We start from the raw sequence: 27,561 nt of genomic DNA, 5'->3' as shown, positions 1-27,561 counted from the left end.
AAGAAAAAGGTTTTATGGCTTAAACGTATGTTTTTTTGCATCTGATAATTTCACAAATGGATCATAATTCTGATTTACTATATTTTTACGCCATATGTATTCATATTTCAAATTTTCAAAATCTTCACTGTTATTATAATAATCCTTAATAAAAATTGAAGTTTATAGAGAGTGATATACCCTCGTTAACATTACTTTTTTTTGGTTGAGATTTCTTATTTGCACTGGCGGCCTTCGGCCGCCCTTTAAAAAAATAGCCCTGGTCGGTCCAACACCGGGGTGTTCATAATTCAATCGCATCAAACTTCTTTCCGCACTGGAGGCCTTCGGCCGCGCTTCAAAAAATTAACCCTGTCACTTAAAAACATACGTTTAAGCCATAAAACCTTTTTCTTTTATTAAAATGAAAAATTAAGTTCATAATATTTTGTAGAGGGTGATTGGGTTTTTTATTTTTTTTGATTTCTTTCATCCGTTTGGATATGGCTACACTTGTTAGCTGTCAGCATGGAACCCATTTGTTATTGTTCATATAACGAAAATTGTGTAAAACTTAAATGCTTGTTTAAAGCAAATACTTATATATTTAATATAAAATAAATATATAGAAACATTGAAGTGAAAAGTTAGTGTATAATAAGTGCATAATATAAAAGAAAAGATAACCATAAATCGAGAAATTGTAAAATAAAATTTTTGAAAGTTTCAATTTAAAATGCATATCCAACCTTACCCCTCCTAACCCTGAAATCGTGGAATGCTAAACTAAAGCCCACCCCAAAATATTCTAAACCACCCACAGCGATATACTTATTAAATGTAAATTTAATCTTTAAGAATCGAAAACTATTTGAATATGTAATAAAAACATTATTAAATTTATAAATTTTAAAGCAGAACACGGCAACACACCGTAGCAGATTTGAGTCAATTGGACGTTTTAGTAGTATAATATTAGTTAGCAACCCGTTCCAAGTGTGACTTTAGTGCGTGTGGATTAGTCAAAATCTTGGGATAGGTCACTTGCGAATTTATTAACAATGGTAAAAATGGCGACAACAAACAAAAAAGGTGTCGATTTTATTAAAGCTATAACAAGCATAATATCTAAATCAACTGGGTTCGAGAGCACTTTGAAAAAGGTGAAAAAAGTTTTCTACCAAAATATGAAAATAGCTTCGTAGCCTAATGGTTTAACTCTGTAGTGTATGAAGGCAATTTGGGTAGCTGATTCTTATTATCAACTACCTCTTCCTAAACTTATTGAGTGCTATTTATTGATCGGCGAAACTGTGAATCTGGATAAAGAATAAAATAAAGGTTTATGGGTTAATGGTAAATGTATAGTTTAGGTCCCAAAACGCAGGAGGCCTCAAAAATGAAGTCGGCTTTAGTATACTGTTCTACGAGTTCAGGGTTAAAAGGGATATGGTTGGATAGAGAAGATTCTCCATATCAGAAATATATGTAATTATACTTGCCGGAAATCGAGATATTGGCATTTAAGGTAGAAATTTTGACAAATTTTATCTTGCAATATAGGTAAGTTTTCTTTTATATTATGCACTTATTATACACTAACACTACACTACATTGTTCCTACATTTTATTTTATATCAATTATTTTCATATTTGCTTGAAATAAGCATTTTATTTTGAACACAATTTTCGTTGTATCCACAATAACAAATGGGTTCCATGTTGACAAATAAGGGAAAACTTTAGTATAACGTCCCACGCTTTCGGGGATAAAATGGGTATGGGCGGATAGAGGAGATCCTCCAGATCAAGAACATATATAGATATAGCCGCGGGAAACTTATAGTTTTCGAGATATTTGGGTTTAAAGTTCAAAATTTCGACTATTTAAAGTACGCATTTTTCCCATTTCGAATGAGTTATACACTTATATTTTCCACTTTTATATCCACTAACACTTCACTAATTCGATTGTACACATTTATTTTACATTATATAGTGCAAAAATAGTTTAATTCAATAAGTAAATTATTGTTAAATTCTATTAATTCTGACAATAACAAAAGGGTTGCAAAATTTCAAATAACCAGTGTTACCTTATCGACATCTTTTGTAATTGAACTGAAAGAAATTAAAACAGATAATACCCCAAATCCAGGAATCCAAAAACCTAGAGAAATAAACTATTACAAAGCATTGATGTTAAGTATTATGTTATACCCTCTATGACAATATTACTTTTTTCTTGTAGAACTTCTTTTTGCGTTGGCGGCCTTCGGCCGCGCTTCAAAAAAATAACCCTGGCCGGTCCAACACCGGGATGTATCCAAATATTTTGCGCGCAGAATTTCTTTTTGCGTTGGCGGCCTTCGGCCGCACTTTAAAAAAATAACCCTGGTCGGTCGAACACCGAGGTGTATCAAGGTTTTTTTGCGCAGAACTCGTTTTTGGGTTGGCGGCCTTCGGCCGCGCTTAAAAAAAATAACCCTGGTCGGTCCAACACCGGGATGTATCAAAATATTTTTCGCGCAGAATTTCTTTTTGCGTTGGCGGCCTTCGGCCGCACTTTAAAAAAATAACCCTGGTCGGTCCAACACCTCGGTGTATCAAGGTTTTTTTGCGCAGAACTCGTTTTTGGGTTGGCGGCCTTCGGCCGCGCTTCAAAAAAAATAACCCTGGTCGGTCCAACACCGGGGTGTATCAAGGTTTTTTTGCGCAGAACTCATTTTAGCGTTGGCGGCCTTCGGCCGCTCTTCAAAAAAATAACCCTGGTCGGTCCAACACCGGGATGTATCAAAATATTTTTCGCGCAGAATTTCTTTTTGCGTTGGCGGCCTTCGGCCGCACTTTAAAAAAATAACCCTGGTCGGTCCAACACCGAGGTGTATCAAGGTTTTTTTGCGCAGAACTCGTGTTTGGGTTGGCGGCCTTCGGCCGCGCTTCAAAAAAATAACCCTGGTCGGTCCAACACCGGGGTGTATCAAGGTTTTTTTGCGCAGAACTCGTTTTTGGGTTGGCGGCCTTCGGCCGCGCTTCAAAAAAATAACCCTGGTCGGTCCAACACCGAGGTGTATCAAGGTTTTTTTGCGCAGAACTCGTTTTTGGGTTGGCGGCCTACGGCCGCGCTTCAAAAAAAATAACCCTGGTCGATCCAACACCGGGGTGTTCCAAAGTTTTAACGCGCAGAAATTCTTTTTGCGTTGTTTCCTGTATCTAGGGTACAATCTCTGTTTATTTTATTTTTCTTTGGTTACAAAATATATTAGTATGGCAACACTGATGTTTTGACATTCACAACCATTTTGTTATTGTCAAAATTAATAAAATTGAAGAATGATTTAAATATTGAAATATAGCTATTTTTGCAGCATCTAATATAAAAAAAAATTTTAAAAACGAATTAGTCAAGTGTTAGTGGATATAAAAGTGAAAAATATAAGTGTATAATTCATTTTAAATCGCAAAAATACGTACTTTAAATAGTTGAAATTTTCAACTTTAAACGTAAATATCTCGAAAACTATAAGTTTCCCGCAACTATATCTATATATATTCTTGATGTGGAGGATCTCCTCTATCCGCCCATACCCATTTTATCCACGAAAGCGTGGGACGTTATTCTAAAGCCGACCCACAAATAATAAGTTGCCATATCTATTATATGTATATATATATATAAATATATATGTTTATATTTTGCAAACGAATTAAAATAAATAATAAAAGAGGGGTGGGCTTTAGTTTAGCATCCCACGATCAGGGTTAAGAGGGGTATGGTTGGATAGAAGAGATTCTGCAGATCACGAATATATATAATTATTACCACCGGAAATTTATAGTTTTCGAGATATTTGCATTTTAAATTGAAAATTTCACAAATTTCATTTTACAATTTCTCGATTTATGGTTATCTTTTCTTTTATATTATGCACTTATTATACACTCACTTTTCACTTCAATGTTTCTACATATTTATTTCATATTAAATATTTAAATATTTGCTTTAAATAAGCATTTAATTTTTACACAATTTTCGTAATATGAACAATAACAAATGCGTTCCCTGTTGTCCGATATAAATATATATTTTGAAAGCGAATTAAAATGAACAATAAAAGAGGATTATACCCCAAATACATGAACTATAATTTTGTTCATTCCCTTCTATTGATACATTATGGTATTGGATTGGCTAGGGTTTTTTTTTTTAAAGCGCGGCCGAAGGCCGTTTGACGCGATTGAATTATGAACACCCTGGTGTTGGACCGACCAGGGTTATTTTTTTGAAGCGCGGCAGAAAGGAGTTTGACGCGATTGAATTATGAACACCCCGGTGTTGGACAGATCGGGATTATTTTTTTGAAGCGCGGCCGAAAGCCGCCAGTGCAAATAAAAAATCTTAACAAAAAAAAAGTAATGTTAAAGAGAATATATCACTCTCTATAAACTTCAATTTTTATTAAGGATAATTATAATAACAGTGAAGATTTTGAAAATTTGGAAAATTTTTAAAATGGAAAATTAAGTTTAATTAATAATATTTTGTAGAGGGTGATTAAGTTTTTTATTTATTTTGATTGCTTTCACCCGTTTGGATATGGCAACACTTATTATCTGACAACATGGAACCCATTTGTTATTGTTCATATTACGAAAATTGTGTAAAAATTAAATGCTTATTTAAAGCAAATACTTAACTATTTAATATAATATAATATATTTAATATAAAATAAATATGTAGAAACATTGTAGTGAAGTGTTAGTGTGTAATAAGTGCATAATATAAAAGAAAAGATAACCATAAATCGAGAAATTGTAAAATAAAATTTGTGAAATATTCAACTTAAAATGCAAAAATCTCGAAAACAATAAGTTTCCGGCGGCAATAATTATATATATTCGAGATCTGAAGAATTTCCTCTATCCAACCATACCCCTCTTAACTCTGAAATCGTGGGATGCTAAACTAAAGTTTTCCCTAAAAGAGTACCAAATAACCATAATATCACAATTCTTTTCGTTCCCTTCTCTTGATAAATCACGGTGTTGGATCGGCCGGGGTTATTTTTTTGAAGCGCCGCCGAAAGCCGCCAATGCAGAAACAAGTAATACGCGAAAGGTATAACGACCACCCCGGTGTTGGATCGGTCAATGTTATGTTTTTGAAGCGCGGCGGAAGGCTGCCAATGCAGAAAGAAAACCTAACCAAAATAAAAAACCCATACGCAGCGAATAGAGTCAATAAAACATACTTATAATCCTTAAAACACTTTTCTTTTATTAAAATGGAAAATTTAGATGATAATATTATGTAGAGGGTATTTTTTATATTATTTATATTTATTTTGATCGCTATCATTCGTGTGGATATGGCAACACTTATTAATTGTAAACATACAGCCCATTTCTTACTGTTCATATTACGAAAATTGTGTACAAAAAAAAATGCAAATATGAAATAATTGATATAAAATAAATATGTAGAAACAATGAAGGGAAGTTTTAGTGTATAATAAGTGCATAATATAAAATAAAGATAGATAGATAGATATATTAGTTTTGAGGTATGCACCGCGACCTATGGTCTATTGTGCCCTCCCCTAAGTCATATCGACTCATCTAGCCAGATCATATTGATAAACTCCAATATTCTGCTTGGTGCTAGTGAAGCGATACAATCCCTGTTTGGAAACATGGATCCCAGGGCGTTGATTCTGCAGACTGCTGTGCAGTTCATTAACAGATGTTCTGGGGTTTCCGGAAAATACTTGGAAAACTTCCCATGGGAATGGAGAGTTTGGTGCTTGGCCCAGCGACTTGATAGTGCTTTCCCTTAGCAGCAGGTCCAGCGATGAATCATTCCATTCCGCCTTACTGCCAAGGTTAACTTTGAACTTCTTAGTGAAGCTTTGGTTGTTGTTGTAGCGGCAGAATTCTACCGAATTGACAGTCCTTGGCCGGAATAAATCCGGGGCCGTTCCGGTTACGTAGACCCGACTGTCGTGGGAACGGTGAAGCTTTGGTAATGCTGTTCCTTTGGGAGAAGGCCCAGTGGCATTTCCTCACTTAGCGCCTTCATCTGCTGGGACGAGATTACCTTCCCTCTGCCAACTCCCTCTGCTCTCATTTGGAGGAGAGTCTGTTTGGCTGTTTGTTTGATTACCATATGTAGCGGTATAAGTTCCAGTATTACTTCCAGTACTGCAGTCGGACACGTACGCATTGTTCTACCTAAGTCTACGATGCTTTAGAAACCCAAGCCACCGCTCCATATGTGATAATCGGTCTTTCGATCATGGTGTACATCTACCTGATAGTCCTTGGGGAGCACCCATCGGATTTCCCAGCTAGTTGGTTGCACAGGTTAGGATCAGGTCCACGTGCTGCTTCCACCGTAGAGTGGAATCCAGCGTGAGGCCCAGGTACTTGACCGTGCTGGCCATCTTCAACACTGCCGTCAAGGGATAGATATCTGAGGCCTGGTAGTTTTAGATGGGTTGATGTTTAGGCCAACCAGATTCCACCATCGCTTTTCCAGCCTGTACGATATCGCAGAGTGTGTCTACAAATTAACCCCTAGCTAAAATAATGTCATCCGCATATCCCTGACAGCGGATTCCATTGTTAGTTAGCAGCTCAAGGAGATCGTCCACAACTAGGCTCCAAAGTAGGGAGGATAGCACTCCACCCTGTGGGCAAGTAGACTTTCTGCCGCTACAACAAAAACAAGAACCCCCTGTGAGCAACCTCTTGTTGTGCGAAGACGAATTTTAGTATCTCCTACTGAGGTTTCAGCTACCCTGATGCGCAGTACGGCTGTGATCCATCTGCATACTGGTACTGCCACACTTCTTTTCTCCAGTGCTCTTGACACGCTACCTGAGACGTATTGTTAAAAGCACCTTCGTTGTTAAGGAAGGCGCATAACATCACCTCACCACCATCTAACGAACTCTGGATCTCCGAGGCTAGTTGATACAGAGCAGTATTTGTTGATCTGCCTGCTCTGTAAGCATGCTGCTTCGCATGAAGCGGTGAAGCCTTCAGCACTGTACAGAAAAACTCTTTAATTTATTAAAACTTCTTTCTTAAATACATTTTTTAATTCTAATCTCTTTACTAGGTATATTTGTATATGTGTATGCTTAAAAGTACATATGCGTAAATATGTATATTATTTTTATTGCATACTTCAGATACCAATGCATTGATATTTTACAACTGTTTAGATTCACTGTGTGACTTAGTGCATCTAACGCACTTATATACATACGTACACACACATGATACTATCTTATCGGTTGCTGCTTGTGTGCATTAGTATTTGGAGTACGTATATTTTGTGTATTTATATTAGTTTTATGTATACACTAATTTATGTGTTTTGTTCGATAAGCAATGATTTTCACATTTGTATAATTGATTTGTAAGACCAATTATTAAACTCACTGAAGATTCTAATTGCCTTACCGCTGGTGGGGGACAGAAAAAGACTTCATTGAGCTGAGAACTTATTCATTCTAATTTTATTTTATGAAATGGATGGCTTATATACTATTTACAAATCTTACTATCTAATTAAATGTATATATATGTATATGTGTATGTGGCATGCACACCACATAGGGTTGTTTTTAAGTACAACTCAATACATGTGTGTGTGTGTATGTCCGTATGTATGTAGCACATTGTTTATGCTACATGTTATGGAATTGTTTTCAAGTGCACATGTGCACTTGTAATCAATTGCCTAAATATATATCTTAGGTCTACAAGTTATCATATGAGTGTATATTTGTTTGTGTTTGCTTATGTATGTATGTATGCCTGTTAAATATATTTGAGTATACATATTTAGGATTAGTGGACTGTATATTCTAACATGTTTCTTATCTTAATATGAAAAATAATAAAACTAAATTTATTGCTGCACGCCGTCTAAGTGGGGCCCTTGTGGCCCTAACGCACATGTTCATTTTTGAACATACTCCAGGGCGACAAAGTGACGGCTGGAAAGATGCCCGCAGCATGTAGTCGTGTCATGTTCGTCAACTAAGTGACGTCGTAGCTGGTGGCTGCATATTCGTCTTTCTGCCATTTAAATCTTGACATTTCAAATAACATTTCACGATTACTATGCGCCTTCCTGTGTTGTATTAGTGATAATATACTTGTAACTATTTCTTCATATTCGTCGCAAAGGTATTCTGTCGGTCTTCTCTCTCTCTCATCAGACGGCGGTGTACCCTTGATTTTACCCTTCTTTATTTGTGACTTACCATACTCCTCCTCACTGCTTGGCGGACGTCTCATACGTTTCTTCTCTTTGGGCTTTGGGTTCCGTGTTGTTGCGGCCGTTGATTTGCGTCTACTTGGTCTACCATCAGCACCACGTTGAGAACGTCTCTTTTTGATTGTAGTACCAAACTTAAAATCATCTAAGTCATCTTTATTTGTTATGCCTCCATCGTCGGAGACTTTAATTTCCATATCTTCATATGGCTCTTCATCAGGAGGATCAGGATCCAATGTTGTGTCTATGACAACATAACCAGTCTCCCTAATTCCTCCAAAGTGGGGACTCTCCGAGGATATAAAATGCCACTTGATGTCTTCTCTTTCTATAGTTGGTGTAATCACTCGTTCTTTCTTTGCTTTTGCATCAATTTCAACATCCATTTCTTTTGGAAATTTTATATATGTAAGGTCTTCATAAATGTGTTCGATCACTTGAGCTGCATCCTCATCTTTAAACGTTGTAATATTAGTTTCTTCTTTTACTTCTGCCAGCCTGCATTGCTTGTGGTCGTGTTGCGTTGGATTTATTGACTCGTCATCAGCTACTATTGGGTCGTGCTCTTCCATTGTGACATCAACTTCAACATCTATTACTTTAGGAAATTTTATATATGAAAGATCTTCATAAATTACTTGAGCTGCATCCTCAAATATATTTTCCTTCTCAAAGGTAATGTTTTCTAAGCGTAGTTTCTCAAAGGTAATATCTTCCACGCGTAGCTCGCCTTCCTTGATTTCGGGCTCTTCTTGTAATATTTTTTTACAATTTTCAAGCGCCTTGTAATATTCCGCAATAATTTCAAGGTACAATTCGTCAACTTCAAGAGAGAAAATTCTCTCTACGTACTTTGTGTAAAAATTGTCCATTTGAAAATATACAATTTTCAAAAGCTTGATGTGATTACTGTTTATTATTTTATTGTTTAGAACATCCATAACTTTTCTGAGGTATTGAATTTTACTCTCGAAAATGGAGATCAGCACGGTATCCGATTCTAATCGAGCATCTTGACTTTGGCTATGTTCAAAAACTCGATACATGGGTTCCTCACGAATTGAAAGAGACGCATTTAACGCAACGCATTACCAGCTGCGATTTACTAAAGAAACGAATGATAACTGGCATTGAAAAATGGGTTGTTTACAACAATATCGAGCGGAAAAGATCGTGAAGCACCCCAGGTAAACCAGCTCAAACAACATCAAAAGCTGGTATTCATCAAAAGAAGGTTTTGTTATCAGTTTGGTGGGATTATAAAGGAATTGTCTACTTTGAACTCTTACCACCCAACCGAACGATCAGTTCTGTTGTCTACATTGAACAACTAACGAAATTAAACAATGCAGTTGAAGAAAAGCGGCCCGAATTGATAAATCGAAAAGGTGTTGTATTCCATTATGACAATGCAAGGCTACACACATTTTTGGTCACTCGGCAAAAATTATTCGAGCTTGGTTGGGATGTTTTGCCGCATCCACCATATAGTCCTGACCTTGCACCATGGGATTACTTTTTGTTTCGATCTTTACAAAACTCCTTGAATGGTAGAAATTTCAATAATGATGCTGATGTCATTGAAAAAGGTCATTGATCAAAATGGGCAATACATTATAGAATAAAATTTTTTAGTTCCATGAAAAAATTTTCTTTGATTTTAAAAAAAAAATTCGCAATTACTTAGTTGCCAGCCAATATGTTAAGTCATAAAAAAAAGATAAAACACTAAAAAAAATGTTTATTAATACGCAATTATTTGTGTAACAAAATTTTTTATTTTATATTATTATTAGTAAATACTAATCACATTTATTTTTCCCAGTGAGACTCCTTTTGGTACATTTTCGCTTGTAGGAAACATCTGGAAAGTCTATGAAACGTCCAATAATAGTCTGTCATCATTGACACACTCCATCTTCCCTGCTATCTTTTTCCCATTTCCTTAATATCTTGGTGAAGTCCTAAGAACTTTGACACTAAGTATTAGAGGCAATTTTCATCTCTTGGAAGTGACTTAACAAATTGCTTCATCAATCCCAACATTATGTGAAGCGGAGGTAGAAGAACTTTATGGGGAGACACCAGAGGCACCAAAACAAAATACAAGGGAATTTGGTAAACCCAGATTGTTATCCGAGCAACGAGCTGATTACCCATTGCGGTATGAAATTGACTGCTTGCGTTTTTAATTATACCCTTTCAATTTACACGAATAAAAGTAACAATCATAACTATGGTTCTTTTGCTTGCGCCATACCATAGGAATCGCATATCAGAAAGCTAATACTAAACAAATATAACAGAAACTGTCAAATAAATTAACACACCGCACAGATGGCATTTTAATTTTAAACCAAGATATATAAAACGGTGACGAGTTTTCACGTTATTGTACCGCGCGTTAATATCGTCTATTCGAAATGAGTCATTAAAGATATACTTTTGAGCTGCGCCGAAATATGTACTCTTTATTGATATTCATAACACTAACTTGTTACCTAGATCTTACTGCTATTTATACTAAATGCTATGTTTACTTATTACTAGTTGATAGTTTGTTTACATACATATTATATAACATATTGTTTGCTTTACTATATTTCCTTTGTTTTAAGATTAGGTTTTGATGTATTTTGTTCAATGTTGTTTTGATACATTATCTTGGTTCAAAGATAAGGTTGTTTTGATGCTTGTTTGCTTACGATATTTTGGTGATATAATGTTATAAATAACACGTTCCTTAACTCGCGCCACTGCCAACACTATCGGAGCGTACGTCCCCATGTCATGGAAGGTATCCGAAATCATTATGATACAAAAACCTAGAAAAAGCGCATATGAAACCTCGTCATATAAAGTTAAAAATCATAAATTGAACAACTTCCTGATGTTCCTTCGGGAAGGGAAAAGTGACAACCGCCAAACACAGAAAAAAGTGAAAAAATTACAGCATAGCTCTTGTCGCTTTAAAATATATGTCAAATCTAAAATATTTTTGCATAGCTCGCAAAAATCCTCGTTGATATGTATGCATGCTCATACATAAACAAACATATTTATGATGGTTTGTAGGTAAAGCTGTTGTGCACAATGTTGTGACCCTTTGTCGTCGCGTCAGTCCTTCGACACATTTACTCTTTGACATGAAAACAAAATACATAAGCTTCGGCCAATGGTTGTTCGTCTCAATTTGGTTTGTGCATGAAGCAATGACTGTACATACATACGTTGCATGTAAACAAATTATCAAATGTCACAATAAACGTCCAAACTAACCGGGAAATAGTAAAATCTGTCGGTAGAAGTAGGGCGCTGTAACCGGTATTTTCCATATATTTTCATAGGATGGCTTGTCTTTGTGTTTAGTGTTTTACTTGTGTAACAGTGAAGTGAACAATTAGAAAATGCTCCACACTTTATGTGCAGGGCAAAGAAAATAAGTTATTTATAATATTTTATTGTTGAAAGATTAATTGGCGCCCAACATGGGGCTGCAGTGTTAAAATTATTCAGGAATAAAATTCTTAAAGGAGCAGTCAAAAGAAAGGACATAGTCCTATACAAAATAAAGGAAGTAAAACATATAAATAGTGGAAAATAATAAAATAGGTATACAAAAATGGCAACAGCAGCAGACTATAATGCATTGCAAACCATCATAACAGAATTACAACAGCGGCTGGCGATAGTGGAAGCAGAAATTCTAGTACCCCAGTTCCTGTAATTGAACAATTATTCAACTACGTAAATCCAATCGAAGTAGACTTAAACATTTTCCCGAAACTGGTAAAAAAAATTGCCCTTACACTAATAGATACAATTAAACAATTGGAAGGATTTAACATACATATATGCCCCAGCATTAATAATTGTCAGAGGAAATCCTAAGCAATGCAGCCCAAATCAACGTCCTGGAAGAGGAGATGATGAAAATTAGAGAGTATAATAATTCCCTCCACGTGTACTATGTCCAACTAAATCAGGCATTGCATGTGATTCTTTCAAAAATTGAAATGACTCACAAAAACAAAAATGTAGCTAATGCACTAACGAAAGAAATACATAGCATAGCATGTACGATGCAACACGACTCGCATTATCACCAACTCGAATACACATAAAAAATATGAGCTCACCATTTACTTCCTCCAAGACACAAATATAATTAATTAAATCACATAAAAATACATTAGACTCAACCACACCTTTTCCTAAACACGAACACTTTGTGATACGATTCACTACGTTATACTATATAATCGAAATTGCAACAAGAGTTATGGAACCAAAAGTAATGACAGCATTTCACACAGATTCAGAAACATGGCATGAAATACGCACTACATTAAAAACAATATTTGAAGCTTTTCCAGAGGTATTCACACAACATAAGCTACATGACATCACAGCATCTAGGAATGCAAAAAACAATCAAAATATTAGAAACCTGTGATTGGACACCCTAAAAACATACAGAAAAATTAGTACGCTACTGCGTAAACCGTACAGAAAATAAATATGAACAAAAACCACTAAGACACGTATTAGGCAAAACACCTACACCAAATTTAGCAGGTACTTCAATACATATGGATGTATTTCACATACAAAACGTACAATATCTCTAATGTATTGATAGGTACTCTAAATACGCTTATCTACGAAAATTGGACACGAAACTACATTTTCATGAAATACTCGATGAAGTTATCGCTCAAATATTTCCTCTCTGCAACGAAAACATGCTACAAATAAAACATACACGAATAGCACACAACCATTCAACCTCTAACGCACAAATCCATAAAAACAGCGCCAGCGCTATTCTTTGACGTCTACAACACCTGCCTGAAGGAAGGGACTTTTCCTCGAAAGTGGAAACAGCATCGACTGGAGCTACTCCCCAAAGGAAAAAAAAACCCCAGAAGAACCGTCTTCTTACCGTCCACTTTGCATGTTAGACACAGCGAGTAAAATAATCGACCGTATCATTCATCAGAGAATTGAAGCAGTAGTCGATCCACTCCTAGCAGAAAAGCAGTCGTCCGAAAAGGACGATCAACCCTGGATGCAATCAATCTGGTTGTTAACACGGCCAAGGAGACAATTGCACGAACCAGGTGGAAGGGTGGTACAAAGAAGTATTGCCTGGGAGTCGCCTTAGACATCAGAAATGCCTTCAACTCCGCCAACTAAGACTGGATCATGCAAGCTCTCCGAGAGAAAAAAGTGCCAGAATATCTGTGTAAAATAGTGGCTAGCTACTTCACAGATAGAGTCCTAAAATACGACACGAGGAATGGTCCAAATGAGTACGATATTACCGGAGGTGTACGCCAGGGATCAGTACTTGGCCCACTTCTATGGAATATCATGTACGATGGCCTACTAAGACTGAAACTGCCAAAAAGCGTCAAACTCGTAGCATATGCGGGCGATGTAGCCGTAATGATCAACACGAAACACCTTGACCACCATATGCTTGGCATCACTTTTGAGCGAGTTAACCGCTGGATGGATACAGTGAACCTCCAACTGGCTAAACAGAAGACCGAGGCTGTGCTTATTACTAGCAGGAAAGTGGTGGATACAATCACGCTAAAAGTCGGAGACCAAGAAATCACATACAACCTTATATCCGATATATGGAAGTGATGCTTGATGCCCGACTCAATTTCAAGCAACAAGTCGAACATGTGACCAACAAAGCATCAGAATAGGTGATTACTACTGTCATCAGTAGTCACATCAGTACTGACTTGTGGAATATCCATCTGGGCAGACGCGCTGAACACCCAAGATTAATGGCGAAAAGCTGGACCAGTATATCGTCTGAGTGCCTTAAGAATAGCCAGCGCCTTCCACACAATATCTGAGGAGGCAGTATGCGTTATTTTCGGAACTTTGTATATTAAGGTTCTTGCTGAGGAAAGACAGAACCTTTACCATCGAAAAAGGTCAACATCACTGAGCACTGATGAACTCGGAACAAGAGAAAGGCAAAAGAGCATCGCACGTTGGCAACTACAGTGGGAAGGGTAGATGGACAGTAGCTAAATCTCCTCGCGGCGGTTCCGGGCCTGGCATACGTAATTGTATTTCCTCCTCTATAAAAAAAAAACCCCTACTGTGTTCAAAATTCTCCTGGCGATGAAAATACTTATGGTCTTTTGGAACTTTACTATGCAAAAAATTCACAAGGCACACTACCCTCCTCAGTTATCTTTGTGTCAGCTTAGGAGAACGTCTAAATCTTGGCATTGAAGGGATTATTCCTCCGTTTGCAAAGTTTTGGATAGTTGTAATACCTGATTTTTAGATTCTACCGACGGGTTTTACTATTTACCCATTATTTTGGCCCTTTATTGTGCAATTTAATAATAATTTGCCAGGGTCTGCGCTAAGTAGACGCCAATCTCTAGAAAACCACAATTTGGTATTCTGTTGTTGAACGGCAGCTGTACTCCGGCAATTATATATGCATAATAGGAAGATTGTTACCCATTTCATAGCTAGACAAATGCATATTAGGATATTCAAGTACTAAGCTTTTTATGTCTCCTAATGTTTAAAATGAATCCTGTTTCTTTCCCAGGTTCAAATAATCGATGGAGCTGACGGTAAATGCACTGTTGAATTCAAGGTAGGACCTGAGCATCTCAATCGCGGTGGATTTTTACATGGCGGATTCACAGCTACAATAGTGGATATGGTGACCACGTACGCATTAATGTCTAAGCCTTGCAATCCCGGTGTTTCAGTTGATTTGCATGTCACTTATTTAAAAGCAGCCAAAGAAGGAGACACAATACTAGTTTCTGCAAATACAATAAAAGCGGGCAAAAAACTAGCTTTTATTGAATGCGTTTTAATGCAGAAAAATGATGGAGCCATTGTAGCCAAAGGAAGTCAAACGAAATTTGTGGAATCTCTGCAGTACTAATAATTTACCAAAATCTTTAGAGTCGCTTGATTGTTAAATAAATGTCACTAATTTCCTGGTACATCTACATTTCGATTGACTTTTTTTTTAATAATAATTTATTTTATTTGGCCTGGTAACACTTCATGCGGTACGGTTCATAAAATTTTGGCCCTTTAAATTTTGGGCATTGATTACGTATATTTTTTATTTCAATAAATTTAAATAATTTAATTAAAAATTATTAGTCTATTTATTGCGTGATTCATATGAGAGCTAAGTATTAGTGCTTTTAATGCTATATTGTGCTTTAATTTAAAGAGTACATTTATTATTCTAATATATTTCCGGGTCCTCTTTCATAATGGTGGATATTGTTGCTACTTTTATAAACATTGCAGTTTGTGATCGTGTACACCCTTTATTCACAGCTGTGCTGGGTGTTTTCTGTTTTTTGTTTTTGTTTTAATGTTTTAGTGCATCTCAAACTGATCGATGCATTGATTCTCTCAAATTTTGGTTTTAAAATTAAATTAACAATGGTTATTTTTATTACGTATATTTTCAATTGTAATTTTTAGCGACCTTTTTCAAAAACTTGATTGAAATACTACCGAAGAAATCGGTGTTCATCTCCAGATTCGCCAAGGATATCTCGGTTTTTGATAGTAAGTCTTAAATTCCATCGCATTTAAAAATTGATGATATTTAAATTCGTAAGTTGAACTTTGGGGCTGACTGAAACATATAAAGCAGATTATCTGCAAAAATGGGGCACGGATTACTATATTTTCCAATCGGTGCAGTGCTCAGTGGGCCAGATTTTCAAAAAAGCTGGGCAAAACTCAAAAAAATAAAAGTGAACAAAAATGGTTTAAACAAGTTATTTTCTAATCTTTAATGCATTGACTTTAAGCATGTAAAAGCATTTTGATGTATCTTGTTTAGTTTCTTAGTAATGTGATATTATTTATTTCGTAATTTTATTAATTTACATGTAAATTAAATGGGAACAATAAAAGGAATTTTTCCTTTTCTACAACAAGTGTTCCGTGCATTTCCGCGCAGTACCACGGTCAGGAACTTCTTAAGGGCACTTAAGAGTGTGACCTCAAATCAAAAAATCTTGCGACAACTTGCGACTTAGTGATTTTTCAACCATCCAGTTTAAGGGCAGTTATCAGAAGAAGCACAGGAGTCAGGTAACCAAAATTATAAAATGTACAGGCTAAGTCACACAAGGAAGTTTTCACGAACTCATACAAACCAAGATTTATTAAATATTCTTCTTGTCTCATCAGATCCTTTAATTTCGAGCTTACAAAAAACTCCAAGAAAAAAATCTAAATCATTTTCAGCTGATGTCATTGCTCTTTTGAAAATGCCTGATATTCCACAAACTATCACACAAAACGAAGAATCGGAAAACGATGAAACCTCAGATGAGGAATAAAACAAAGTTTATTAAAATTTAAAAAAATTTTAAAATTTAGAAAATTAAAAAAATAAAAAATAAAATTAAAAAAAACAATAAAAATATGTAAAAAATACCAAAAAATATATAAAATATAAAAAGTAAAAAAAAAACTAAAAAAAAAATAGAAAAAAAATGAAATGCGTTTAAAAGTCCCACCCCATACCTTCTCGTGGTAAAGCGCGTAAGTAAATTTATAAAATTGAAACTAATTGGGCGAGGGCAAATTTTCAAATTAAGTATAAAGGTAGCCTATATATATGTTTCTTTACTGCGGCTATCAAAGTTTTAAGTACACAAATTTTCAGTGTTGAATCTTAATTTTTCAGTCGTTTAACCTCAGAAGAACTTTAGAAAATTGTTGAATTATCTTGAAACCATGTTTTTCAAATTCAGCGCATCAACAAACATAGGTATACTAATTTTTAGTTCGAAATTCGAATTTTTTTAATGTTTTACCTTAAAATGACCTTGAAGAACTCGTTCAATCATCTTAAAACTATGTTTTTCGAAGTCGGCGCATCAAAAAACATGGGTATACTAATTTTTGTACCGTTATCTTATTAATTAGAGTTTTGGCCAGCTTTTTTGAAAATCTGGCCCACTGTGCAGTGGCACAACAACAAAACACACGCAATGAAAATATACAATACCTCAAAATATGCTACACCAAACCTATATTAATTTTTATGTAATTAGACGTAAGTTGAATGGGGAAATTTTTAATTTAAAACTAATTCATTCTAAAAGGAAAAAGTTATATACATTAAAAAATAGAAAATCTAGAAATACAAATATAACATGTCGTGGGATAACCACATTATTTCCAACATGTTAACAGAATTATTAAAGTCAACTTACCGTACTAATTTTTCAAAAAAAAAAATTAAAATCAACACGAGCTGCGACCAATTATTAATTGATATTCTAATTCGAATATGATAATATAATATAAAGTAATTTCGAGGAAAAGTGCCGAGTTACTTGGCCAGTTGTTATGGGAACGACTATTCAATTTATCTCTTTCTTCGGTATGGAAACAGTCATGATACCTTTGCTTAAAAGGTGGGATAATCCTTTGAAAACTATAGGGGATTTGCAAGCTATTATCACAGACAAAACAACTTTTTCTATTTTACCTTTAATTTATTGATCTCGGTACAGATTTCATAAAAGGAAACCCCCTCAAACAAATTTATTTGAATTTCATTTGATCATTCGACTCTCGTGCAAAAACCTGATATTTTTGGAACTCTGCCAGTATTTCTTCAAAGGGTACCTTCTTATCTCAAAATAGAAAACAGCGAATGTTATTTAATAGTACTCTTTTAGAAGCAATTAATGTATCTTCCTTACTTCAATATGTACTACAATGAAACCCCAGGAAACTATGTACCAGCAGGGTAACACACATATGGTTAGCTGTGAATATGACACAAACTATCCGTGGTAGAACATTACACAAATATAATCTCAATGATTTCTTGAACACTATTGAGGTACAGAACTCCATTTGCTTTTGAACAAAAATTCAAAATACGTGTGTCAACACATATGGTTTCCGTAGCATACTATAATATGATTAAACTAGCGAAAAACAAACCAATACATTTCGTCATTACTCATAGTAAGTGTTTAAACTGATATTGTAACGGATTTATTGATAAATCATCTACTTATAAATCACTCTTGAGTTCCTTGTAACTCACTCTTGAGTTCGATCACTGGATTAATAAATAAAAGTCTCAATTTAATGGCCATACACTTATCTTTATTTCTAATTCCAACAACTTAACACTTATTGCTCTATATTAGAGTTTACAACTTATTGCTTATAGCTTAATTGCACAATCCGGCAGCCCATATATAGTAAATCTTTAACAAAAGTTCGCTACTAGAACATTCTGGCAACTACGAATTCGCTGTCTAGTTGCTTCTGGCAGTTTATCGTAGATTCTGATTTGTTCTGGTATTCGTTTTCTTCGCCGTATATTTGGGCTTCGGCTATTTGACTAACTATTGACTTGTGATGATTGTTGTTTTTGTAGAACAATCTTCGTAGTTTTTGAGAGTGACATATTTACATGCGTACGCATATACATATGTAGGTTGGTTTATGTATGCATCATTTGTTCGGCAATTTTATATATACATGCATATATGTGTGTACGTATAAATCAATGCGAGCACTATAGTGTATTGATAAGTGATAAAATTATGATTTGAATTTCTGAATCCGTACATTCAAATGCACTTGTGCAGATATACATATGATTATATAAGATTAATATGATAAAAGATGTACATATGTACATATATGTTGTAATAATTTTAATCTCTATTAGTAACAATTATGATACAAAATATTGGGTGGGCTTTAGTTTAGCATCCCACGATTTCAGGGTTAAGGTTGGATAGAGGAGATTTTCCAGATCACGAATATATTGCCGCCGGAAACTTTCGAGATATTTGCATTTTAAGTTGAAAATATCAAACATTTCATTTTACAATTTCTCGATTTATGGTTATCTTTTCTTTTATATTATGCACTTATTATACACTAACTTTTCACTTCAATGTTTCTATATATTTATTTTATATTAAATATTTAAGTATTTGCTTTAAAAAAACATTTAAGTTTTACACAATTTTCGTTATATGAACAATAACAAATGGGTTCCATGTTGACAGCTAACAAGTGTAGCCATATCTATTATATATATATATACAATATATATTTATATTTTGCAAGCGAACTAAAATGAACAATAAAAGAGGATTATACCCCAAATACATGAACTATAATTTTGTTCATTCCCTTCTATTGATAAATTATGGTATTGGATTGGCCAGGGTTATTTTTTTGAAGCGCGGCCGAAGGCGCGTTTGACGCGATTGAATTATGACCACCCCGGTGTAGGACCGACCAGGGTTATTTTTTTGAAGCGCGGCCGAAGGCCTTCAGTGCGGAAAGAAGTTTGATGCGATTGAATTATGAACACCCCGGTGTTGGCCCGACCAGGGTTATTTTTTTAAAGGGCGGCCGAAGGCCGCCATTTCAAATAAGAAATCTCAACAAAAAAAAAGTAATGTTAACGGGGGTATATCACTCTCTATAAACTTCAATTTTTATTAAGGATAATTATAATAACAGTAAAGATTTTGAAAATTTGCTATATGAATACATATGGCGTAAAAATAAACCAAAGCAGCATCATGATCCATATGTGAAATTATCAGATGCAATAAAACATACGTTTAAGCCATAAAACCTTTTTCTTTTATTAAAATGGAAAATTAAGTTAATAATATTTTGTAGAGGGTGATTGGGTTTTTTCATTCGTTTGGATATGGCAACACTTATTATCTGACAACATGGAACCCCTTTGTTATTGTTCATATTACGAAAATTGTGTAAAAATAAAATGCTTATATAAAGCAAATATTTAATCTAAAATAATATGTAGAAACATTGTAGTGAAGTGTTAGAATGTAATAAGTGCATAATATAAAAGAACCGTTAACCAAAATTGAGAAATTGTAAAATAAAATTTGTGAAATTTTCAACTGAAAATGCAAATATCTCGAAAACTATATATATGCGTATATAATTATATATATGCGTTATGTGGAGAATCTCCTCTATCCAACCATACCCCTTTTAACCCTGAAATCGTGGTATGCTAAACCAAAGTTTTCCCAAAATATTTATTAGAAAAATATATTATGTAAAAACTAAATAAAATCATTAAACTCCCAAATTGACTATATATAATATTTTGAAAATTAAATAATGCATGCATTCATAAAAATTGTAATGAAACTCATATCAATTTATGTGATTGCATATAAATATAATATATATAACAAAAATATAAGCCAAAAGAGTAACATGCGGCTGTAATATCAATGCAAACTTCTGAGCACAATTTTCATTGAATGCTCAGCTCTGTTCACGTGCCACGTTAAAATTTCTCCTTCCGAGCTAGCTGTGTTGAAACACGTTCATTTTATTTTGTTATGTTTTGACAATTCACACGCAGGTCCGTAGGTGAACCAGAGAACTTAAAATAACGAGAAGGTGCAATTTGAATTTTGTATGATGCTCGATTGGTTGGCTGAAAAATTGAGATCAAGAAGTTCACCATTTTCTGTAATATTTGCTGTTATTTAACAGAAATGAGAATTTATAACAGCGTTCTCTGACAAATTACGTATCTCCCAACATAAAGAGAAAAATGAAATTAAATGAATGAGAAAACAAAAAATACAAATGCCACTTCACATATGCATGATTATTTTTTTGCCATATAAACGATTTTTATCATGAAAAATTGATAAAATATGATTTTTTTGCACAAATGCTTCATTGATAAAATGTGAAAGATTATGCAAGAAATGATATTTTACTATTTTCATAATTTTCTAATTTCAGTTGTTACAGAATTAATAATTTATGTATGTACATATGTACATCAATATGTTATATTATATTATATAATATACTTGTAATAATATATTATCAATTATCAATAAAAGAATGTGAGCGCACTGCTCTATATGTAAGTATGTATGTACAAATATGCGACCGCGCAAAATAAGTAATGCATACACAAATCTACATATGTACATTTAAGCGTACAAATGTAAGTCAGCTAATAGGCAAAATACAAACATTGTTTTACAAAAATAACAATTGCCTCAAATAGTCGCAGAAATCAATATGGCAGCCAAATTGACAAATCCTAAATTTGTAGTAAATCCCACAACAACAACATTTTCATTCATGAACGCTGGCGCATAATCAATAAGCTAAGTCGTTTCATTCTTAAAAGCAAACGCCTTACACAACTTCCGGAGCATGCGTTTGCCCACAAGCGCCTTTTCGCGACGATGGCAAAAGCTAGAAATCATAAATTGAACATCTTTCTGATGTTCCCTCTAGAAGAAATCAATGACAAAAGTGGCAACAAAGCTTTTGTCGATTTAAAATATTTAACAATTCTAAAATATTTTTCCGTGGCTCGTAAAAATCTTCATCAATATGTATGCATGTTCATATTAAAACATACATACAACAACACAATGTTGCGACGCTTTGTCGTCGCGTCAGTCCTTCGACAGATTGACTCTTTGACATAAAAGCAAAGAACGTGAGCTTCGATCATTAGTTGACCGTGTCAACGGAGATTACACATGAAGTAATGAGTGTTCATATCTACATACATAACTTGATTAAAGTTCTCAGGTTTGTAGACAAATTTACAAATATTTTTACACATGATATGAAAGTGCCGACGGCAAAACACAATTCTGTACCCCATAATGGTGTCAAGCACTTGAATTATTTTAAGAAATATATCAAAATATGTTTAAATTATTATTAATAACTCACAAGAAAGTAAAAATGAATTAACATAAAATAATTTAAAAATAATAATAAATAATAGTTCAATAAAAGGGAATATGTTTCTAATAGCATATCAATATTCCCAGTTTGGCATACATATTATATTCTCTTCAATATTCGCCGTTTGGTTATGTTAAGAGAGCGAAAATGATCGAAATCAAACCACAATATTGTGACGAACATAGATGATGGAACAAAATCGAATGAACGATAAACTGCCAGAAGCAACTAGTTAGCGAATTCGTAGTTGCCAGAATGTTCTAGAAGCAATGTTTTGTTACAGATTTACTATATAAGGGCTGCCGGATTGTGCAGCAAACACAGTTCTAGTTAGAGTGTTGTCGTGATAAGAGCAATTAAGCTATAGCAAGAAGTTGTAAGCTTGAATAACGAGCAATAAGTGTTAAGTTGTTGGAATTAGAAATAAAGATAAGTGTGTAGCCATTAAATTGGGACTTTTATTTAACAATCCAGGGATCGAACTCAAGAGTGAGTTACAGGTAGACGATTTATCGAGAAATCCGTTACAATATCGATATTATTTGTTCGTTGAACGAACCAGTAGATGGCGTTGTGTGCAAAAAGACGGAAAAAATATTTGCTAGCAGTAAGAGCCAAGAGCTGGCGCCTTCTCCTCTTTTTTCCTATAAAAAAAAAAATATCCCAACTGTCAGCGAGGGTAGAAATAAGATACATTCTTAATGCATCATATAAAAATTATCGTACAATCTGCGTACGATAATGATATCATATCGTACATCGTACGTAGGCATGAAATTATCGCATATGTACGATAATTATCGTACGGTTCCGATCACTGCTACCCTGCGAAACCGGTATCTGTTAGTAAACGTGTTTACTACTTGTTATTGTTCACTCGCGTTTAAATTTAAAAAAATTGTTACTTTCCGACAATGCGGTGGTAACAATTTCCTACCACACTTGTAAAATTTCACTTCTTACACCACTAGATATTCAAAACTAACTTTTTTTTTTTAAATAGAAAACATTTGTTGTAAGAGAAACAACATTCATCATGCAAAATTTTTGAATGCGACAAAATGAGACGCACATACATATAATATATATTTACCATTTTCCTTCAATAATGGCCGGAATTTTTTGGAAATTTTTTGAGACAAGTACATTTTTTGATAGTTGTGTTAAAATTTATATAATTTTTATTTGTTTTCTAGATTCAAAGGGCGTTTATAAAGACGGTGAGTTCGTGAATTTTACGTTTTTTCTTAAGAATTAATTAAATGTAACTAATATTCAAAACAATAAAAGTTTAACAATCAAAAATAAAAATATATTAATAATGTAGTATATTGGGGCGACCGCGAATACCAGAACAAATCAGAATAGACGATAAACTGCCAGAAGCAACTATACAGCTAATTCGTACTTGCCAGAATGTTCCAGTAGCGAACTTTTGTTAAAAATTTACTATTTAAGGGCTGCCGGATTGTGCAGCAGACACAGTTATAATTAGAGTGCTGCCGTGTAAAAAGCAATTAAGCTATAAGCAATAAGTTGTAAAATCGAATAACGAGCAATAAATGTTAAGTAGTTGGAATAAAGATAAGTTTACAGCCATTAAATTGGGACTTTAATTTAACAATCCAGTGATCGAACTCAAGAGTGAGTTATGGGTAGACGATTTATCGAGAAATCCGTTACAATCTTGTGACGAATATAGATGATAGAACAAAATCGAATGAACGATAAACTGCCAGAAGCAACTAGTTACCGAATTCGTAGTTGCCAGAATGTTCTAGAAGCAATGTTTTGTTACAGATTTACTATATAAGGGCTGCCGGATTGTGCAGCAAACACAGTTCTAGTTAGAGTGTTGTCGTGATAAGAGCAATTAAGCTATAAGCAAGAAGTTGTAAGCTCGAATAACGAGCAATAAGTGTTAAGTTGTTGGAATTAGAAATAAAGATAAGTGTGTAGCCATTAAATTGGGACTTTTATTTAACAATCCAGTGATCGAACTCAAGAGTGAGTTACAGGTAGACGATTTATCGAGAAATCCGTTACAATTGGTGTCAGAAGTGGGATTGTCAAATAAATTCCCAAGGAGATAATTATTTGAAAATGGTCAAGTTTAACGATCTGAAGATTCCACAACTGAAAAAGGAGCTGGAGCAACGTGGTTTGGCGACAAATGGATTAAAAACTGAATTACAATCACGGTTGAGAGAGGCCATGGAGGCGGAAAACATTAGTGTTGAGGAATATGTCTTTCACATGGAATTAGAAGAAGAGACAACAAAGATTGAAGAAAAGGAAGAGGCTCAATGCTCGTCAAAGATTGTGGACATAAACATGGTTTTTGCCGCAATAACGCGATTGTCAACGCATTTGGAAGAGCTGTTCGCAGCGCAACATGCACGTTTTTCAGCACAGTTGTCAGCACCGAAAGAGCTCGACGTGCATATGTCAGCGCAGGTATCCTCACAGTTGGAAGAGGAGGAAGCATGTGAACCAGGATCTTCACAGTATGAAGAGCAAGAAGCTTGTATACCAGCAAAAGTGTCTTCGCAGTCGGAAGAACTGAACGGGCGTATGCCAGCCAGGTGTCCTCACAGTCGGAAGAGGAGGAAGCGTGTGTACCAGTACAAGGGTCCTCACAGTCGAAAGAGCTGGAACTGCGTATGTCAGGGCAGGTGTTCTCACAGTTGGAAGAGGAGGAAGCGTGTGAACCAGTAAAAGGTTCCTCACAGTTAGAAGAGCAAGAAGCTTGGATACCAGCACAAGTGTCCTTACAGTTGGAAGAGCAGGAAGCGTGTATACCATCACAGGTGGAAGATCAGCATAAAATTGAACCTGGAACGGATGACTCTGTGCAAGAAGATCCAGAATTGAAAGGTGCATTACATAAGGTGGAGTTGAACCAATGTACAACGATTGGAGAAATAACTACAGGAAGGCCAGTCACAAAATCATATTGGGCAGAACGGCACAGTTTAAAGTTAGTGTATGGCTGCTTGCATCGAGTATCCAAAAGCGAAAATAAGCAACCCTTCCGAGTACTTATGGTTGTTCCAAGGGTTGGAATTCCTGATGTTCTTAACGTGCAGTACAAATGTCCAAGAGGAGGGCACTTGAGAGACATGAAGTCCTTGGAGCATTTGAAGCAAAGGTTTTATTGGACTGGTTGTCAATCAGCTATAGAAAAGATTGCGAAATATGCTGAGAACATTGTAGCTAAAGGATCAAGGTCCAGGAGTCATGGGCAGATGAAACAGCACAATTCGAGTGCGCCAGTTGAGAAAATAGGCGTGGATGAAGATGGTCCATTCCCCACCAATAAATTAGGAAATAGTCATGTTTTGGTAGTCAAGGACCATTTCAATGAATGGCCACAAGTATACACAATTCCTAACCAAGAGACTGAACCAGTGGCGGAGGCATTCATCAACAAGTGGGTACCGAGATTCGGTGTTCCAATGGAGTTACGTTCTGATCAAGAATGGAATCTCGAGTCAGCTTTAAGTCAAGGGATGTACCAGAAACTGAGTATCCGGAAAACGGATAGAATTAACTCCAAGCAGAGAAGGACGGCTAACGATGTCAGCACCAGCCTAGAAGACGAGATGGGGGACATAAAAGCGTGTGTTTGGTATCGCAAATATGTCTAATCGGGACGATCAGACTTATGTGGAGGGCAGTGTGACGAATATAGATGATAGAACTAAATCGAATCAACGATAATAAACTGCCAGAAGCAACTAGTTAGAGAATTCGTAGTTGCCAGAATGTTCTAGAAGCAATGTTTTGTTACAGAATTACTATATAAGGGCTGCCGGATTGTGCAGCAAACACAGTTCTAGTTAGAGTGTTGTGATAAGAGCAATCAAGCTATAAGCAAGAAGTTGTAAGCTCGAATAACGAGCAATAAGTGTTAGGTTGTTGGAATTAGAAACTAAGATAAGTGTGTAGCCATTAAATTGGGACTTTTATTTAACAATCCAGTGATCGAACTCAAGAGTGAGTTACAGGTAGACGATTTATCGAGAAATCCGTTACAATATGTATAAATTTTAGCCAATAAAAATATTGTAAGAAGGAAGGTTTTGTAATGTATATACATATATGTATGAACACTAAAATTTGAAATCTAATATAAAATAATTACAAAAAATTTTTTAAATTATTGTAATTAAGAAAATTTAGTGTGTAATGTATAAAGGCTGATATTGTATAAATATATATATGCATAATAATACTAATACTTAAAAACTAAACCAAAATAATTACTAAAAGTTTGTAAAAATAGAAAAGAAAAATAGAATCATAATGATTAAAGAAATAAAAATTAAATGCGAATTTCAATTGTTTTATTTGTGAGGAAAAAGGTAACCGATATGTTATTCAGTGAATAACCAAACAAATTCAAATCAATATTGGTTTAAAGATGCCGTCGTCAAGGAAACAACTAAAAATTCTAGGATCTATGTAAAATTTGCTAGAAATAAAAAATTTTATGGAAAAAGATACAAAAAAAAATGTACAAGAAAAAATAAATGGATGAAACCGTTTCTAGTAACAAGGTGCGTAAATACACATTACCATCGTTCGGAATTTGTTTTTAAATGTATTTATTTAAAAGGATGAAACATGATTTGGAGTGTTATTTTTTAAAGTGTTTAGTATGGGACGGCGATGACAGTGAAATCATAAATTTTACACGTATTTATATAAATTAGTTTGAAAACTTACTCCAAACAGTAAAGATTTAGATGATTTAGAACAAAATAATAAAAGTACAGGGAAAACTTTAGTTTAGCATCCCACGATTTCAGGGTTAAGAGGCATATGGTTGGATAGAGGAGATTCTCCAGATCACGAATATATATAATTATTGCCGCCGGAAACTTATAGTTTTCGAGATATTTGCATTTTAAGTTGAAAATTTCACAAAATTCATTTTACAATTTCTCGATTTATGGTTATATTTTCTTTTATATTATGCACTTATTATACACTAACTTTTCACTTCAGTGTTTCTACATATTTATTTTATATTAAATATTTAAGTATTTGCTTTAAATAAGCATTTAATTTTTACACAATTTTCGTAATATGAACAATAACAAATGGGTTCCATGTTGTCAGATAATAAGTGTTGCCATATCCAAACGGATGAAAGCAATGAAAATAAATAAAAAACCCAATCACCCTCTACAAAATATTATGAACTTAATTTTCCATTTTAATAAAAGAAAAAGGTTTTATGGCGTATGTTTTATTGCATCTGATAATTTCACAAATGGATCATGATGCTGATTTACTATATTTTTACGCCATATGTATTCATATATCAAATTTTCAAAATCTTCACTGTTATTATAATTATCCTTAATAAAAATTGAAGTTTATAGAGAGTTATATATTCTCTTTAACATTGCTTTTTTTTGTAAAGATTTTTTATTTGCACTGGCGGCCTTCGCGGTTCAAAAAAATAACC

General features: G+C 34.5%; 2 protein-coding genes and 1 long non-coding RNA gene across 3 annotated transcripts; 2 read left to right on the top strand and 1 right to left on the bottom strand.

Annotated features, from left to right (window-relative positions):
- The first annotated feature begins 973 nt into the window (after window positions 1-973).
- Window positions 974-15,286, top strand: LOC106624626 (acyl-coenzyme A thioesterase 13). Its single transcript, XM_014244383.3, has 2 exons — window positions 974-1,142; window positions 14,872-15,286. Exons 1-2 carry the CDS (start codon window positions 1,041-1,043, stop codon window positions 15,217-15,219), a joined length of 450 nt encoding a protein of 149 aa, XP_014099858.1. The 5' UTR covers window positions 974-1,040; the 3' UTR covers window positions 15,220-15,286.
- Window positions 15,287-15,779: 493 nt separating this feature from the next.
- On the top strand, window positions 15,780-26,177 carry LOC138857635 (uncharacterized). The gene is made up of 3 exons (XM_070110885.1): window positions 15,780-15,866; window positions 23,086-23,224; window positions 23,279-26,177. Exon 3 carries the CDS (start codon window positions 24,746-24,748, stop codon window positions 25,730-25,732), a length of 987 nt encoding a protein of 328 aa, XP_069966986.1. The 5' UTR covers window positions 15,780-15,866; window positions 23,086-23,224; window positions 23,279-24,745; the 3' UTR covers window positions 25,733-26,177.
- LOC138857636 (uncharacterized) lies at window positions 17,576-18,381 on the bottom strand. Its single transcript, XR_011396806.1, has 2 exons — window positions 17,812-18,381; window positions 17,576-17,757 (listed from the first exon to the last, which is right to left on the bottom strand). It is a non-coding gene; the product is annotated as an uncharacterized lncRNA (long non-coding RNA).
- Window positions 26,178-27,561: the final 1,384 nt, after the last annotated feature.

This window comes from Bactrocera oleae, chromosome 6 (genome assembly GCF_042242935.1).
Source record: "Bactrocera oleae isolate idBacOlea1 chromosome 6, idBacOlea1, whole genome shotgun sequence".
Lineage (NCBI taxonomy): Eukaryota > Metazoa > Arthropoda > Insecta > Diptera > Tephritidae > Bactrocera > Bactrocera oleae.
The sequence above is the reverse complement of the archived record's forward strand: the minus strand, read 5'-3'. Positions and strand labels throughout refer to the sequence as shown.

Excerpts from the sequence above, each read along its gene's own strand:
- LOC138857635 (XM_070110885.1), top strand. The coding sequence starts at position 24,746 with ATGTCAGGGCAGGTGTTCTCACAGTTGGAAGAGGAGGAAGCGTGTGAA.
- LOC106624626 (XM_014244383.3), top strand. The coding sequence starts at position 1,041 with ATGGTAAAAATGGCGACAACAAACAAAAAAGGTGTCGATTTTATTAAA. Across the intron at positions 1,143-14,871 it reads TCGAGAGCACTTTGAAAAAG|GTTCAAATAATCGATGGAGC; the intron begins GTGAAAAAAGTT and ends TTTCTTTCCCAG.